We start from the raw sequence: 18,415 nt of genomic DNA, 5'->3' as shown, positions 1-18,415 counted from the left end.
TTCCTTCTTCATGTGGTCCAGGGGTTCCAAGTACTTTCTCAGCATACATATTGAATAGCCTGGTGAGAGGACGCAATCCTGACACGCACCTTTCCTGACAGTAAACCATGCACGTTCCCTTGTTGGACCCGAATGGCTGCCTCTGGTCTGTTCGCACGTTCCACGTGAGCGCCATTTAAGTGTTCTGGAATTCCCATTCTTCACAATGCCATCTCTAATTTCTTTTGATCCATCCATTTGAATACTTTAGCCAGATAAAGTACAGGTAAACCTCTTCTGGTAGTCTCTGCTTTGAGCCAAGTTCCATCCACATCAGCAAGGTTATGCCTTGTTCCATGTCCTTTTCTGAATCTGGTTTGAATTTCTGGCAGTTCCATGTCAATGTACTGCTGTACCGGGCTTTGAATGATCTTCAGCAAAATTTTTCTTGTATGTGATATTAGTATATATCGTTTGATAATTTCTGTCTTCCACTGGATCCCCTTTCTTTGCAATGGGTACAGATATAAATAGCTAGGTAACTGATTTCCACATCTCTCAGCAAAGAAGCACGAACATGCCCAGCATTGCAAGCTTGATGCTGAAGAATCTGAATTGGCATTCCGCCCGGACCTGGAGCTTTGTTAACCCCAGTGCATTCTGTTTTGAAGGAAGCCTGGTGGCATTGTTGGGAAACCACTGAACTACTAACACAGGGTTGGAAGTTCAAAAGCATCAACTGCTCCAGGAGAGAAAGATGAGGCTGTCTGCACCCTTAACGATTTACAGCTTTGGAAACCCTGTATCAGTGGTGTAGGAACTGGAATAAATTCAATGACAGTGGGTTTCTGTTAGTTGTCGTTATCTACTCCCATACAGACTGACGACCGCGGAGGCCCTGAATAGGGTTGCTATGAATCTAACCCGACTCAATGGAAGTGCATGAGTGCTCCAGCCACGCCATCAATGCGTTTGTACTTCCTTCTTCAGGACTGCTGGTCCATGGCCATATGCTACCTTCTGAAACGGTTGAATGCTGACCTAGGCCTTGTGACTCTGAAGTCCTTCTCTCTTCTTTGGATGCTTCCGACATTGTACAAATGTCTCTGATTCAATCTTTTGATATTGGAACTCAAGCCTTCCATTTTTGTCTTCAGCAATCTTGAAGAACTGAAATTTCATTTCATATATAATGAAAATTATATATAAACACCCTGCAAATCTTAATCAAAACAATCTTAAGGCAAATCAAAACACTGACTTATTTGGTAAGGATATGTTGTCCAATAGCATACTATCTTACTAAAGGTTTATCAATTTGTTAATGGTGTTCTGAATTGTTTATTTTTGACAAGAGATGACCTAAAGAGTTATCTGTATGGGAATCATGAGATAAATTATTGATATTCACATGTAATTCGATACTGTGTGATAATTGAATTGCCATACATAAAAGATCACCAGTATATAATATTAGCTATGAAATGCAAAATATGGGATAGCTAATAGTAGGATTCCATTTTATGTGTAAAAATATAATATTTAAAGGGGTCTCTGATTTTATTCTTTTGCAGTTATTGAATTTTTATAATGAGTATATAGTAATATATAATTTAAAGCAGTTTAATAGTTTAAACATGGAAAAGAATAGGGATCTCTAGAAAAGAAACATGCTCTACTGTGCCTGTTTACCACAGAAATAAAAGCAGGTCACATCCATACAAAGATAAGAGTTGGGTTCAGACAAAGCAAAATTATCCTTTTTGCAGCTGCTTTGACCCTGCTCATAGAAAAATCCAGAGACACAGCAAGAAAACTTTTGAAACTAACTTAAATTAAAAAAAAAAATCAGCAAAGTGGCTGGGTATGAGATCAACATATTCAATCAAACTCCTTTACACTAACAAAGAGAACTGTGAAAGGGAAATAAGGAAAACTAAGGCCATTTGCAATAACTGCAAAAAATATTAAGATAATTAGGAATAAACATAACCAAAGGTAAAAATGATTCCTACAAGGGGAACCAAAGGACACTCCCATAAGAAGGTAAATGGGATCTACATTCATGAGTCAGCATTTCACGCTCATGCACAGGCAGACGTAACATTGTGAAAATGAAAAACTGCATTCCCCATCCAGGTAAAATATGTTCCCAATCCAGGTTCCATGAACATTCTTTAAGGAGGTTGAAAATCAACCACTAACTTTGTATGGAAAGGCGAACGCCCACATGTAACTAAAGCACTAAGGAAGAAAAAGGGGCCTCGCCCTTCCAAACCTCAAGCCTATTTCTCAGCCTCAGTAGTCAAAGCAGCCCGGTCCAATGGTACAAAGACAGGAAAGTTAACCAAAGGAACAGAACTGGGAACAAGGAAGTAAGTATTTCCACATCTGAACATCTTCAACAATTAAACATTGAATTGGATAAACACAGTTCTATTCAACAAATGGTCCTGGCAAAACTGGATACCCCTTTGCAGAAAACTGAAACAAGATACATACCTCATGCCACATGTGAACAGTAACTCAAGATAAATCAAAAACCTAAAACTATAAAAACCACCAAGGACCATCAATAGGCATGCAACCCCATGAAGCAGAATGGAGAACCTAGAAATAAAACCCTGCACCCAGAAACAGGAAATGGGAAAAACCGTCTCTTCAACAAACAGTGCTGGCAAAATAGGATGTCTATCTGCAGAGTAAGGAAGGAGGGCCCATATTTCACACCCCACACACAATAAACTCAAGATGGAGTAAAGGGCCATCATGTAAACCCAAAAACTATAAAGATAATCCATGAAAAAAAACAGGGACAAACTTAAGACTTCAATACAAAGAATGAACTATCCAAAATAGTGAAAACACCCACACAATAAAAGACAAAATAGAGAACTGGGACCTCCCAAAATACAACATTTGTGTGCATCAAAGGATTCATCAAAAAAAAATCAAGAATGAATCCACATACTGGGCAAAAATGTAGGCAATGATAGACCGAGTTAAAGTTTAATCTCACAATAACATAGAAAACTGCCACACCTCAACAACAGCAGCAGCAACAATACGTCATCTACTTAAAAACCGGGCAGAAGTGAGTAGACAATTCACCACAAGACGACACCCGGTGGCCAACAAAGGTGAAGAAATGCCTGCCATCACCAGCCCTTTGAGAAATACCCATCCACGCAAAGAAGAGGTACCACTTTCCCACCAGCACGGATAGAAATTCTCGGAGAAATAGAAAGTATCAGATTCTGGTGGAGGGATCAGAACCCTCATCAACTGCTGGTGAGACTATAAAATTATGCAATCACCATGCAGAGCAGGACGGCGCTTCCTCAGACAACTGGGAGTCGAGATCGCGTGGGACTCAGCTACGCACCCTTCAGCAATAAGGAACAGCGCATGCACAGACAGACACCTGGGCATCCATGCTTCAGGCGGCACCACTCCCAATAGCAAGAAGATGGAAACAACCCAACTGCCTGTTGGTAGCGGAATGGGTAAGTCAGCGTGGGTACATACACACAGTGAAATAGTCTGCATCCCTGAAGAGTAGATGAAGCCGTCAAGCACCTCATGGCAGGGACGAGGTTGGAAGACATTATTGCTCAGCTAAGTTAAACAATCACATAAAGACAAATACCATATGAGACCACAATTTTCAAAGAAAAATGATTTTCATGCCAAGAGAAGCAGACTCTGATGGTAAAGAAGCTGGGGGAGGAGGGAGGACATGAGAGGGAAGGGGAGAAAAATATAACAATTGTTATTTTTAAGATGCATAGACAGTAACACACATATTACCACAGATAGATACATATAGGTAATACGTCGATAATAACATAGATAGGTAGTAGCATAGACTAAAAACAATGTCAACAAAAATCATATTATTATATCATGTTATTATAATCATAGCTCGAATGTGCACAGCAAAAAGTAGTCCATGGGGCAGGTTTCTTTGGTGGCTAGCTAAGGAGTGACAGTAACAAGAAATCTAACACAAAGGAGGCTCACTCTGTCTCAAACACACACAAACAAACGTCAAAGACAAATGTAGAGACCCTAATTTATGGCACAAAAAGACTATTAAACGTGAAAAGAACTGCAAAAAAAACAAGATAAGATAAACTGGGACAAATGAAACTTCTACATTTAGATATGTATATGCATGTAAAGATTTCTCCAAATGAGAAGAACCTCCAGGTGGAAGGGACTATTAACAACAAATTCAGCAGAGGGAGGATCTGAAGAAGTCACAGAAAACCTCAACAACTCAACAGCAAAAGACAATCCGATTAAAAATTGGGCAGAAGATGTGAACAGATACTTTAGCAAAGAAGTCAGGCAGCCAACAGAGGAATACATGCTCTCAATCACTAACCATTAGAGAAAAGCAAATCAAAACAATGATGAGAAACAGCTCACTTCAGCAATAATAGCACATTTCAAAAAGACAGAAAATAGCCAATGTTGACTGGGGTGGGGAGAGACTGGAGCTTTCCCACACTGCTGGTGGGACAGATGGTCCAGCGACAGTGGAAACTGGCTAAGGCTCTTCCTTCCAAACCCCCAAACCCACACTCACTGGCATAGAGTCACTGCTGCTCGTGGCGGCCCTACAGAACAGGGTAAAAACTGCCCCTGTGAGTTTCCAAGACTGGAGCTCCTTCCACCCGCTTTCTCCTGAGAAGCTGCTGGTGGTTTCCGGTTGCTGACTTTGTGGTTAGCAGCCCAACATGTCATAGACGTGCCATTTACATGATACTACTAAGAATACGAGTATATCCCAAAGAAGTAAAGAATGAAGACACGGGCAGATCCCTGATTGCATGTGCTCACTGCAGCATTACTCACAATAGTAAAGAAAGGAAACAGGCCAATGCCCGCCCGTGGATAAATGGACAAACACACACACAATGGAATCCTGGCCGCTCTGAAGAATAGGAAGGACTCCATGAATCACCATATAACGTGGATGAACGTGGAGGACATGAAGCCGAGTGAAACAAGGCCACTTACAAGAGGACACATATCATGTGGATCCACTTTTTTAAAAGTGAGGGAAAGTTTTCAAAAAAGAAGAAAACGTATCTGATGGTTTCTGGGGAGTGGAGGGAAAATCATGGACTAGATAATGGACGTGCACTGATCTGAGTGAAGGTAATGTGAATATACAATGGGGGGGGGTGGAAGTACAAAATCAGCACAGTATCACCATGGCAAAGGAAGACATGGAGAGATGCACAGGAGCTACAGAAAACAAAGATAAATCCTATTACATTCCCAACCCTTCCGTATCAGGAATAACAAACACTAAGCTGCAAGTGGACGCATGGGCAGACAGGCAAGAAGAACAGGTATGTGTTGGAAAAAGAGACCACACTTATGACCCATATCGGTTTGTCAGAGGACTTTCCACATACATACATGTATGTGCTCTAACTATGTCCATGTTTGTAATAGTGCAAACAGGGGCCAAGCACGTGAACTTCTTACTCACAACCAAGCACCCTGGAAGAATGAGTCACTGAGTCAGGGCACTCAAGAAATTACTCTCTGGGAGACACCAAGGCCAAGTGACATAGTGTAATGTACAGAATGAGTCACTGAGTCAGGGCACTCAAGAAATTACTCTCTGGGAGACACCAAGGCCAAGTGACATAGTGTAATGTACAATCTTCTCCGTGCAACCTTAGCCATTGGGGTCTAAAAAGCTTGGGAGCAGCCGTCTAAGGTGCACCTATTGGTCTCTCCTTATTCAGAGCAAAGACGAGTGAAGAGTACCACAGACACATGGAAACAATGAGGCCAAAGGAACTTCAGCCTCCCCAACGATGAGAGCCCGGCTACTTACTTCTGAGAGAGATCACAAGAAGGGGTCCTGGATAGAGGGAGAAAAACAGGGAACAAAAATCCAGTCATAAAAAGGCCAGGCTTACTGGTCTGATGGAGAGTGGTGTAAGACTCAAGGCTGTGACCCTTCCACCCACTTCAAGCCTGTCACCTAACTCAGCCTTTACCTTAAGCGAAAGGTGAAACTTATAACGCCAACTCTTTAAACCACAGCACTGCACGCCAGGTGGGTTCCTGACCCAAGGCTCTGATCTATGGAGCCAATGCGTTTTACTTATGGTGTCGGCCAAGAAGATGCAACAGGCCCTGACTTTCAAAAGATCAGACAAATCTATGTAGAAAGAAGTGCAGCTAGAATGCTCCTGAGAAGCAAGTATAACGTGACTTCAACTCACGTGCTTTGGATGGGTTGTCAGGAGGGACCAGACCCTGAAGAAGGACATCGTGCATGGTGAAGAAGCCATGGTGAAGCAGCCAACAAGAGGAAGGCCCTCGGGGAGACTGGTGGCCACAGTGGCTGCAACAATGGGTTCAGGCACAGCGGCGATTATGAAGGCGGTGGATGATGGGGCCTGTGCCCCTCGGTTGGCTGCAGGACCACTGTGAGTCTGAGCCGGCTCGATGGCACCTAACAAAAATAGGGCTCCAAAGATTTCAGGTGGCTAAGCTCTTTGGACCATCAGGTCCGCCCTTGGCACTCAGCTGCAGCTGAGCCGGACAAAGATTAAAACCCTGAGAACCCTGTGTGTGGGTGGTCCGATGGGGTTGCTAAAAGTTGAAATTGACTTGCCAGCAATGGTTTTCTTTGTTGTTTGTTTGTTTGTCAGGTGTAAGAGGAAGCTCTGCTGGCAGAAACAGTTGAACAGGTGGCTACTAACCACAAGATGGGTGCTTCAAATCTACCCAGGAGCACTTCCGAAGAGAGGCCCCTCCAAGGGCTTCCAGAAGGTCACCTTCATGGAAAACCCAAAGGTGCAATTCAGTTCTGAAACACAGGGGGTCACCCTGTGTTTTCCCTTTAGTTCTACAAGAAGGGGGTGAGGACTGGGAATAAGCTTCTAGGTGCACAGGGGAAGCAGGGCCCTGACAATGAAAGGGTGGCTGGAAGGACACAGACACAGCAAGCAGAGGCCAGGGAGCCCCAAGCACTTGTTAGAGGGGAGATCCGGAGTGTCAGGTGGGCTTTCTAGCCAGTGGAGGCAAAGAGAAACAATACAACCCCGAGGGGGGATGGGTCAGGGAGCTGGGAGGGAAGGGTGGGAACACAATTGCCCAGGCAAAAAGACACAATTATTTCTGAAACTGAGGCTGGAGATGATTATCTCACAGGTCACCACAGAGAAAGCGCAATCGCCATCAGCAGGCCCATCTCTCTAGGCTGCTTCTCGGAGCTGTGACCTCAAGCTATTCAATCCCAGCAAAAGGAACTGCATTTTGGAGTCTCAGCAGGCGGCTTATTGATCTTCTTATTGATCGAACTTCCCCAGAGGGAGACTTTGAAGGATGGAGGTGAAGGTGAGGATGACACAATCTCTAGTCTTAGGGCAACCAAGGAATGGGCTCTCCCCCGTGCTTTGAAACAGTGTTCACCGGGCCTGACTTTCAGAGTGCCCAAGGCAGTTGGGGTTGTGGTTTTTGTTTTGTTTTTCATCCTGAGCGTTTGAAACTATCAAGTTGTTTATCCCGTTGTTAATTGGTTTATGCATAGTCTACAGAGATGTGATTTCAAAGATTCCTTTCCATAGAGTACACCTACTTAATTGAATGTCAATTACTGATGTAAATAATTTAATTGGGGGAAAGCAGCCCCTAGATCTCATATCATCTAGAAAAAGTAGCATTTGCTTTTTGTCTTTTAGGTCGCCTATTAAGGTGGTTTCAGAATTAACGTCCATGAAAGACTCATTTGAAAATGAAATCAGCCAAACCAAATCCATTTTGACCCATAGCAACCTCACAGGACAGAGCGGAACCGCCCCATAGAAGCAGGGACCGTCCCATAGAAGCAGGGACCGTCCCATAGAAGCAGGGACCGTCCCATAGAAGCAGGGACCGCCCCATAGAAGCAGGGACCGTCCCATAGAAGCAGGGACCGTCCCATAGAAGCAGGGACCGTCCCATAGAAGCAGGGACCGTCCCATAGAAGCAGGGACCGCCCCATAGAAGCAGGCTGCCTCTTTATTCTCCCACAGAGCGGCGGGTGAGTTCAAACCACTGACTTTTCCGTTAGTAGCCCCGTGCTTAACCACTATGCCACCAGAGCTCTTGGTAGTAAAAATAAAAGGGAATTATATAATTTTGTCCGCATTGGCAAGGTAAACATGCAACGTAGCACACCTTTCAAGAAACCCAAATACTTAAAATGTGTTCCCTTCCATACACGCATGTAAGACAACATAAATGCAAACTCGGTGTGGTGGCAATTTTGCTGGGTCGCTTGGTGTCTAGCAGGTCGTTTTGCTTCTGTAAGGTCCCAAGTCCTCCTAGTCTTTGTGCCTCTCAGACACCTTCTACAAGCTAACCGGCCTCAATGGAACAGTACGTGTGGCAACAATGTTCCTCCTGGCACCGGGCTCGCTCTCCCTCCTCACCCGGGAGTTTACTTGGATATGTAAACAATCAGCATGGCTTTCCAATTTAGAATGGTTCCTTTTCCTTTTTTTATTATTGGGGATTTGGTGAAGGTTTACAGAGTGGATCCATCTTATATTCAACCATCCACATACACTTTTCTCCCCTGCTCATTCACGGCAATGCCCACATCGTAACATCACTCACCGACTCCCTCCCGGCACTGCCTGCTTCCATTCCTCCTTCCTTCCAGGAAATCCCGAACCTGGTCCTTGGGGAAACACCGCCCTTTTGATCTCAAACGGTTGGCTATGCTAAGGCGCGTGTCCTTCCCTAATAGGGTCAGTCCCCTCACCAAATTGAGCAACGTGGGTGACTTCGATTCCAGACCTTACAGGTGAGTAGGGGTCATCGTCTTGGGGGCCCCATCCATCTCTATCCATCCAGCAAACCTGGTCTTTATTAGAGTTTTGCATTTTGCTCCAAGCTTTTTTAAAGGACTCTTTCGAAAAGAAAAGCGTTGGGCTGTCACAGTCAGCTCATTCTCCACAGAGGAGTAGGCTGTGGTCTCTTGATTTCTCTGGTCAACGAAGGTGCATGCTTTATTTCATTAGAGAAACTGCTTCCCTCAGCCTACATCTGTGAGTGTCTCTCCACTGAGTGTGGTTACCTTCGCGACAATTGCCCAGGGAAAACCTATTCAGCAGGTGTGGTAGTTACACTATCTCCTATCAGCTTGAAAGGGGGTGGAGCTTATCCCGTCAATCAGGTTGCAGCTTGTTGACCTCATTTGGGGGGCGCTTAGCAGATAAATAGCTCACTGGAGGGCAGACCCACTCTCTCTGCTTGTCTCCCGGCAAGACATTCATGTTGACAAGCCTCATGGAGTTAACACTGATGGAGCCAGAGCCCTGGAGCTGGAGGATCCATGTGGAGACCTACGCCAGCGCTGAGATGCTTCCACCACCACTGGATCCACAAGACTTCCCACCCACTGGCCTGTGATGTTCATGCACTCAGCGTCATGGAATAGCTGCGTGCATCTAAAGAGGAATGTATCACCCCATATCGACATATGGGGTAGCATCGAACTTATGGACTGGGCTTGGATGTTTTCTCAATATACAATTGCTCTTTTACATAAAACTCTTATACACCTAACACACATATGAGTATTTCCCTGGATTTTTTTTCTCTAGTCTACCCACACTAACACAGGAGGAAATTGTGCTAAATAACAACCAGTCTCCACCTGGATCCAGCTAAACACACAATTGAGTCAGTCAATTCCGGCTCATGGCGACCCCATAGGACAGAGCAGAATGGCTCCTCAGACTTCTGAGACTGTGAATGTTTACAGGGTCAGGCAGCTTCGTCTTTCTCCCAGCCAAAGACCGAAACATATAAAGACACGGCAGACACACCGTGTCAGGCAGCTTCGTCTTTCTCCCAACCAAAGACCCAAATATATAAAGACATGGCAGACACACCGCATCAGGCAGCTTCGTCTTTCTCCCAGCCAAAGACCAAGACATGGCAGACACACAGCGTCAGCATTTCCTCACCCATGTGCCACAGAAGAGCCAAGCTATCCAATGTCCGCCTGGTATGAGCAGGACCCAGCCCTTGTTTAGCTGGGAGCAGATGGATAAAACTATGTGAAGGACAGAGAGATGCCTCCTTGTTGTTATGAGTAACAGAAGCCCAGCCAGGCCTGGGGCTGATGCCAGGAAATAGTGTTTCCTTCAGGGGCAGGTCCAGGAATGTCCCCACAGTGCGGGTCAACGGCGAGTCGATACCAAGACTCTGAAGTCTCACTAAACTTTCTATAAGCTGAGCGGACATTTCTTGGCACTACTCTAAGCTCTGTGGCATTTCTCTTGGATTTGCTATGATATTAAATTCTATACCCAATTCACCTTCAATCCCCACAGCAATGGATTTCTTCGGCCTTTCAACCTTGCCCCTTTAGCCTAGGGGAGAACTGCCCCTGTGGGTTTCCAAGACTCTAACTCTTTACAGGATTCGAAAGCCTCATCTTTCTCCCATGAAACTTGTTGGTGGATTCTAATTGCTAATCTTGCATCCCAACTTGTACTCACTCCAACACCTCAGAAAGCCTATGTGTCGGTCACTATGGCCTTGGAAACCTTGTGAAGTTGGAATTGACTCAACAGTGGTGGGTTTGATTGTATTTTGCTTCATCTAAAATTAAGGTGCAAAGTCATCAGTTTAGGGAGGGAAGAAAGACATTTGGAGATTGGTGGGCAAAATGGCAATCTTTCATTCACTTAAAAATCAAGTTGCAGTCTAAAAATAGGGGCCGAAATAATATATACCATATATACTCGAGTATCAGCCGACCAGACTATAAGCCAAGGCACCTAATTTACCACCAAAAAACTGGGAAAACTTATTGACTCGTGTATAAGCCTAGGGTGGGAAACACAGAAGCTACTGGTAAATTTCAAAAAAAATAGATACCAATAAAATTACATTTCTTGAGGCATCAGGAGGTTAAATGTTTTAAATATTTATTTTAAAAAAACAGTAAACTAGTTCTGAAAGTGGAAAGGAGGGTCAACAAAAACAATATGATATCAACAGTAACTGTACAGGCTGGGTTAGTACATACACCGCCTTACTGCATGGACACAACACAGCTTGTATAGTTTGAGGCCTAACGCAGGCTGATGATATTCCAGAGTGTAATGACATGGCTGTTTACATAGAGCACCCTGTGTTAGGGCCCATAATGTACACACTGTGTTGGGAACGCGCTATGTTACTGCATGCGCTGTATTGCTGTCTACGCAGCCTCACCGCATGTGTATGGGAAGTGTTTATGCAACACATGCAGGTACAGTGCGTACACAGCGCAGCGTGGATATCATGAGCCCTAGCACAGGCTGCTCTATGCAAGCACAGTCAACACTGGGTCCAGATGGGGATTAATAAGAAAATAAAAAACAAAATATAGCAGACTGAGTACAGTAAATAAACATACTGTATATTCAAGACCAGAGCTATACCAGTATTTGTATTCAGCATGCTTGGGCAGAGCAAGGGGACATGACCAAGCACGGTTAAGACTGTAAAGGGCTACACCATTGGTCACAGCCCTGGAGAAGGGTGGGAGAGGAGCAGCCACATCTGACATTCATCCCACAAGGATGCGGTGCACCCAGGTACCAGCCCACAGAAGCAGGCAGGTTCTAGCCCAGTACAACACGGACAACACAGAGGCTGCCAGCGAGCAGGAGAAGAGAAGAGCGGTGACGTCAGCAGTCGTCGGACCACCCACAGAGGCTGCAGGCACCGCAGATGAGGGGAGAGACCGGAGAACACCCACACTGCACCAGAGAAGAGGTGAGACCCTCACTCAAGTATATGTCGAGGGGGGCTTTTTCAGCATAAAAAAATGTGCTGAAAAACTCGGCTTATACACAAGTATGTATGGCAAATCTTTCAAGTTTAAACATATATATGTCAAAACCAAATAAATAAAAACAAACTCTCTTTACTTATGTACCAACAACTGAGCTCATAGTTCTGGATCAATAAGAAGCGATAGTTCATTGACCTGTTTGGGTATTAATGAGCTGCTTAGGTATTAATGAGCTTATCAACATTTTTCAAACATCACAGACATTGCTCCATTTGGAAAGTAGTAAGTACGTTGATGTCCACATTTCTCTGCTGGCTTAAGTCCATGTTTAAAGCATAATTTCACAATTAAAAGGTCAGTTATATTTATTTTGAAATTACCTAGAGACATTCAATTTTGCATTGCCCTGGCTTTTACTATCCTTTTGTGTCTCCACATAAACCATGCATCTGTGTCAAAGCTTGAAATAATTTGCAGCTCTGCTTTTTCTTTTATCCAGTATGTTAAGACTCCTTACCAGTGGGAACTATAAGAATTCCATGAAATTTACCGTCTAGCCAAAAGCATCACACTTGCACATGATTTATTGATGAAGAAGTTGAGCAAGCTTAAGTAGCACTTCATCAGTACACGTTTTCCGCAGCTGCCCTGGGAGAGACAGTGTATCCCTTTGGAGCTTAACACTAAACGGACTTAGACTAAGGAGCTGAGAAACTAGTCATTTACTACTTAGACTGTGGTGAGCGACTCTCTCGGTCATGTGTACCTGGAGGACATTATGGAGGATGTTCATGATCTCATTCAGTGCCTGCCTGATCGCGCTCTAAGGTGTATGGGGACGGGGGTACGAGCGGGGCGTGGTGAGGAAGTGGGATTCTGTCTGCTGTTTTAGCGCCAATTTGAGTTGTACAGTTCTTGGATACTGTGGCTAAAGCATGTATGTGTGTTACAATTCACTTAATTGTCACAATATTTCTGAATCATGAGTACATTAGCTTTCTCATCGTGACCAATGAGGAAGCTGCAGCCGGGAGCACCTTATTTCCTCGCCGAAACACTGGATCTACAAAGTGACGGAATCTCGACCCTGCCTAAATCTCTCCACACCAAGGATCTTTCTTCCATCCGCTTTCTCGGCCTCCTGACACAAGTCATTTTCCTGCCCCTCTGATTCTTTGTTTACTTGCACTAGTGAAATGAGCATAATGGGCCGGGGCCCTCTGGATAAATACCAGTGCTCCCAGTTCTTCCCAAAGGCCTTGCTCAAGCCCCCAGACCCTGCCTGGCTCAAATGACTCATATTTGAAAGAGTAGAGGGGCAACGGGACCCGCTCCCTACCCTGCAAATGACATGCTTTTTAAGACACATAGGAAGGTGAATCGAGGGCAGCCCTGGGGTTCAGTAAAGGACCAGAGGTGTCTAGGTCACCTGAAGGCCCCCAAGTTGGGCCCTGGGATTGTGCATGGTGGGTCTTGAGTGCAATTGTACAGTTCATGCACTACACAAAGCTACCTGTCCAGGGGGTTGTGAAGAAATACGAAATCCTGTCTATATTCCACTCAGCTGCTTCCAAATCCCCAACCGCTATAATTTCCAGGATTCATGCATAAGAAATGGGGATTCCCCAAATCATGAGCCACTTAGCTGCTAAGCAAAAGGTCAGCAATTTGAACCCCCAGCTGCTCCGTGATGTGGCGTCTGCTTCCAGAAAGATCCACAGCCGTGGAACCCCACCAGGCAGCTCTACTCTGTGAAACAGGACTGATATGAGTTGATTCGCTCGGCAGTAGCGGGTTTCCTATAAACTACTCTGTATTTTTGCTAATATTTGCATGTTTTTAAGTAATAATGAGGTCATAGTCATCACAATGAATACTTTTCTGTAATAGAGATTATTTGTTTAAAAACTGTATAAACGCAGTTTATTATTACTATGAAGCAATATGCTTTGAATCAAGTGTGCGTGTAAAATTCCTCTCTATTAGACACCAACATTTGATCATTAAAAACAGTCAAGAGGAAGCATTAACACAAAATATCTTGGAAAACTAATTTTGAAATGTAAAGATGTTTACAATATTTTGTCATTCCTAAAATGAAATTCTAAAACATCAACTCAACTGTCAATTACCCTGGAGCACAGACTGCCGACTCATATGCGCCCTGAGAGCCCAGAGCAGCACGAGCGGAACCTGCGGGCTTCTGAGGCTGTAACGCGTTATGGGAGTCGAAAGCCTCGTCTTTCTCCCAAGGATCGGCCGGTGGTTTCAAGTTGCTAAATTAGGGGAGGCAGCACGATGCCAGCAGGGGTCTGTTTTTAAAACAAAGAAGGCATTCACTGTCCTAGCTCATCGTCTTCATCTTGGTTTCATGACAAATCCTCCAGCTGTTTAAAAACAAGTTTAGCTTTACATAGACAGTCAAATCATTACCAGCCTTCTTAAGGTATTGCCAAGTTGGGCGTGATGGTTTATGTCACTACCATCTCTTATGGCAAAAATGCTCTATGCCAGCAGTTCTCAACCATCCTAATGCCATGGCCCTTTCGTGCAGTTCCTCATGTTGTGGTGACCCACCCCAACCATAAAATTATTTTCGGTGCTACTCCATCGCTGTCATTTTGCTGCTGTTATGAATCGGGCGGCCCCTGTGAAAGGGTCATTTGACACCCCCCAAAGGGTCACCACCCACAGGTTGAGAACCGCTGCTCTATGCTGTATTTGCTAGCCCTGACTTGGCTTTGGCCATGCTTATTCAGACTTGAGATGGGTTTACTGGCTTCACCTCGGAGTGCTCCACAGCACACACTCCCACTTCCTCCCGGATTCCCTCTGCTGCAGCGCTGATAACAAACAGTCACAGACTATTATGGGGTAGAACTAAAGAACGCAACATTTGGAACTCCAAACAAGCTTAATAAGACTGCGCTTCCACTGTGCGGAGCAGGCAGTAAAGGGGCGGCTAACCTCGCGAGAAAGAGAAGTCTTTCCACTCCTGTGAAGTTTTACCGTCTCCGAAACCCCGGGAGGGGGGCGCTTCTGCCCTACAGGGTTGGCCCGTCAGAACTGACGGGTGGCAGTGAGGGGAAAGGATTTGCACAGAGCGTGCTGTACATAAAAGCACATGAATACATATTGTCACCACGACGCCTCATCACTAGCAGCCGACAAAGCCACACACACACACACACACACACACACACACACACACACCATGCAAACAGCTAAAGCAAGACTGCCCATGAGCTCAGCCACGCCACCTCTTTCCTAAGTATTGTCAGCACTCGCTTTCCAGGAAGCCAGTGGGCTAATTCAACGTGTCTGTTGATTAGTAAACTGTACTTCTCCAAGGGAAATTCTCACACATTTTCCCATTGTCCCAACACTTTGGCTAATTTTGGTGGGAAAGCACATTGTTTTGTTTCTTGAGAAACTCTGGGAATTGCCTGCCTACTTTGCTCATCTTACAATCGGCAAAAGAAAACTAGGATCCTTTTGCGACTTGCCACCACCTCGCGCGTCGCTGCCTGGTGCCGTGGAAAGAACAGGGAGCTTCGAAGGCCGGTGGAAGTTGGTTCTAGGCTGTGTTCCTTACTGGGCGAGTCACAGAACACCCGGCACGGCTTAGGCTTCTACCATCACATAGCCACTGCTGGCGTCTCCACCTGTACCAATCTCCCGCATTCAGATTTACGTTACCAACTCTACGTGAAGCTAAAACCTATCAATCTTGTGAATCTGCTTCAAAAAATGCCAAGTCCAGTCCCACACAGAAAGTAGCTGGTTGTCCAGGAGGGGCTGAATATTGACCCAGAAGAATTACTTCTTGTATTGTCTTAGTCAATTCACTATAAAAGAGCGGTGACGCTTTGTGACTGGTGGGCATTTCTATGGCCACGTTACCATCAAGCTTGAGGCATAGAGAGAGCAATTCCCCCGCAATGGATACCGCTGCCTCACCCCTGCCCCTCTCCCTATCCAGGGTGAAGGCTGGTGCCAGACAGCCTGTCTACTTTAAGAAGACTGACCTTGGGAACCTCACCGTCACGAGACCTTCCGCCTGCGCACACTAAATAATAACAGGAAATCTTTACCTTTGGGGGAAAATCGAATATGCATTTGGGGGAAGATAGTTTTGAAATGAATCTTGAAAGTTGAGTGCAAGAGGTCTTACTTACCTTTAAATATTTCACCAGCTTCTGAATCTGCCAATATTCGGATGGCAAGTCAGCGTTTGCCTCCTGGCGATGATCCGGGGGCTCTTCATCTTCCTCGCTCTCGGAGGAGCTCTCACTGATAATTTCCTCAATCTTATCAGTAGACTTACTAAGAACAACAACAACAAGTACATCCGTAAGCAGCGGCCCTGACGCGGTTATAGTGACGATGTTTCAGCAACATGTGCATAAGCAGCAAAGCAGATATCAACACCCCCTAAATTCTGCTTCTTTGGTGGAAGCTCCATGGACGAGGTAGGCGCCCTGGTGGCATAGTGGTTAACGAGCTGGGCTGCTCATGGGAAGGCAACAGTTTTGAAACCGACAGCCAGTCCGAGGGAGAAAGACGAGGCTTGGAAACCCTCAGGGGCAGTTCTACCCTGTCTAATAGTGTCATTCTGAGTCGGGATTGACTTGATGCTGGTGAGTTTGAGTTTTTCTCTTCTGGGGAGACAAGTAAGTGTTTCTGGTAGGTGCAGTTCAGTATTATTATTGCCTTAAGTTCAGCGACGATAAAGAAAAGAGTAAACTATGAACACAGGACTTAACACTGTGCGATGCAGCAAGGCAGCCATGAGCCGCCTGCGACTATACATATCTAGAGCTGTTTGACCTACTCTACTTGAGCAAAATGAAGAATTCATTGATTGGGGCACCCTGATTGTATTGTGCCTCGTGGCGACCGGGGCGGAGAGCGTGGATGTGAACTGTGTTCTTTATTGCAGAAAGTGCTCTGCTCAACTTGCAGCTCAGGGCGGCAAATATCCCCCAAATGAGTCCCCCTTACCAAGGAGAACCCATAGGTAGTGCCGAAACTAACGTCCTCGGAAAGGCACGCAATTCCAAAGAACACCCAAGACCTAAACCAAGCTCAGGAACAGGAGTTCACTGCCCACTCTCAGGGACCTTCACATGCGAAATGCCGAGTTCCGCAGGCATCTGAGGGGATACCCAAAGAAAACCAGAATCTTTTCTTCAAAGATATGTATTTAAATTTTTCTTTACAAAACAACCTCATCGCCTTCAAAGCAGTATTCTCCATTCCATTTAATACATGTATCAAGTGTGCGATTCCATTCTTGGAAACATTTTTCAAATTCATCTGTTTGGATGGCTGACAGTATCTTTTTTCCCCCCACCTCTTCTACATCATCAAATCACTGTCCTTTCATGTTCCTCTTCATTTGTGGAAACACAATTAAGTCGCACAGATCGAGGTCAGCGGAGTAAGGTGTGTGGGGCATAAGAGGCATGCTGGGTTTTTTTTTCCCAAAAGCTGGTACACTAAGATGGCTGTGTGAGCAGGTACATTGTCGTGGTGGCAAAACCAGTCCCCCATCTGCCATAAAACAGGCCTTTTTTGTCACACACTGTTTTGCTATCTTTTCACAACCTCTAAATAGAAAGCTTGATTAACAGTTCTGATCTGGTGGAACGAACTCCAAATGCACTGCAAGTCGACGTTTTCATCCGTTTTGGAAGTTGATGGACATCCAGAATGAGGTTTGTCATCAATCAACATTTCACCTTTTTTGAAACGAGAAACCCACTCATACACGTGAGTTTTTCCAATAACGTTATCCTTGCAAGCTGTGTTCAACATCACAACGGTTTCTGTAGTATTTTTCCCTAGCAAAATTTCACAGCTGCACACTGTTCTCTTAAATCAGCCATTACAAAACACGAGGTTCAAGTTAAACTGCTTTCACAAAAAAATTCCCTGTGACAGAGAACCTTCCCAGGAGACATCACTGGGTGCACAACGAGCAAGTTACTCGATGCTCACGTAGAAGGAGCAATGGGTACTACTAAAGCTCCTCCCAGTGGATCTTTTTCCCATGTGTGGTGGGGAGTGGGGTGGATACCCCCCTATAACACGTTCGACCATCTGAGGCACAGGCGACTGTATCACAAGAACCTGGGGCTGATCACTGGAAAAGGTGAGAGTGGTGGTCCCGTTAGCACCTATTGGCCTAATACCCCTGCAGAGCTCCCTTCTGCATGCTCATTACACCGTCTGGTCCCTATTTCCCTGCACACATGCCTTTCTGCTGTTACATCATCAACCCCACAACAGCATCTCAAGGATTATGCATCCGGCACTCATTTATGAGGAAGAAGATACTGTTCTGGGTCTTATTTCCCACATCTTCTTGAATTTGCGTTCCAGAAGTTAAGATTTCAGTGGCCAATTTAGGAGCACCGACAACCCAGTGGTTCCAGTGCCTGACTGCTAAGCCAGAGATCAGCATTGTGAACACCCGGCTTGCTCAGGGGGGTCTGCTTCCATTAAGAGCCAGAGCTGTGAAATCCCTAGCGGTAGCTCTATTCTGTCAGACAGGGCCCCTGTGAATTGGAATTGACTCAGTGGCAGTGGGTTTAGTTTTTCGGTTTAGTT

General features: G+C 45.1%; 1 protein-coding gene across 1 annotated transcript in view; it reads right to left on the bottom strand.

Moving 5' to 3' along the window:
- The window catches only part of ODAD2 (outer dynein arm docking complex subunit 2), a 212,250-nt gene that overhangs the window by 158,708 nt on the left and 35,127 nt on the right, over nucleotides 1-18,415 (bottom strand). Inside the window, exon 9 of the mRNA XM_075550914.1 lies at nucleotides 15,979-16,126. Coding sequence (XP_075407029.1) covers nucleotides 15,979-16,126 — 148 coding nt within the window. The remainder of the gene's footprint in view (nucleotides 1-15,978; nucleotides 16,127-18,415) is intronic.

Source organism: Tenrec ecaudatus, chromosome 5, assembly GCF_050624435.1.
Source record: "Tenrec ecaudatus isolate mTenEca1 chromosome 5, mTenEca1.hap1, whole genome shotgun sequence".
Classification (NCBI taxonomy): Eukaryota; Metazoa; Chordata; class Mammalia; order Afrosoricida; family Tenrecidae; genus Tenrec; species Tenrec ecaudatus.
The sequence above is the reverse complement of the archived record's forward strand: the minus strand, read 5'-3'. Positions and strand labels throughout refer to the sequence as shown.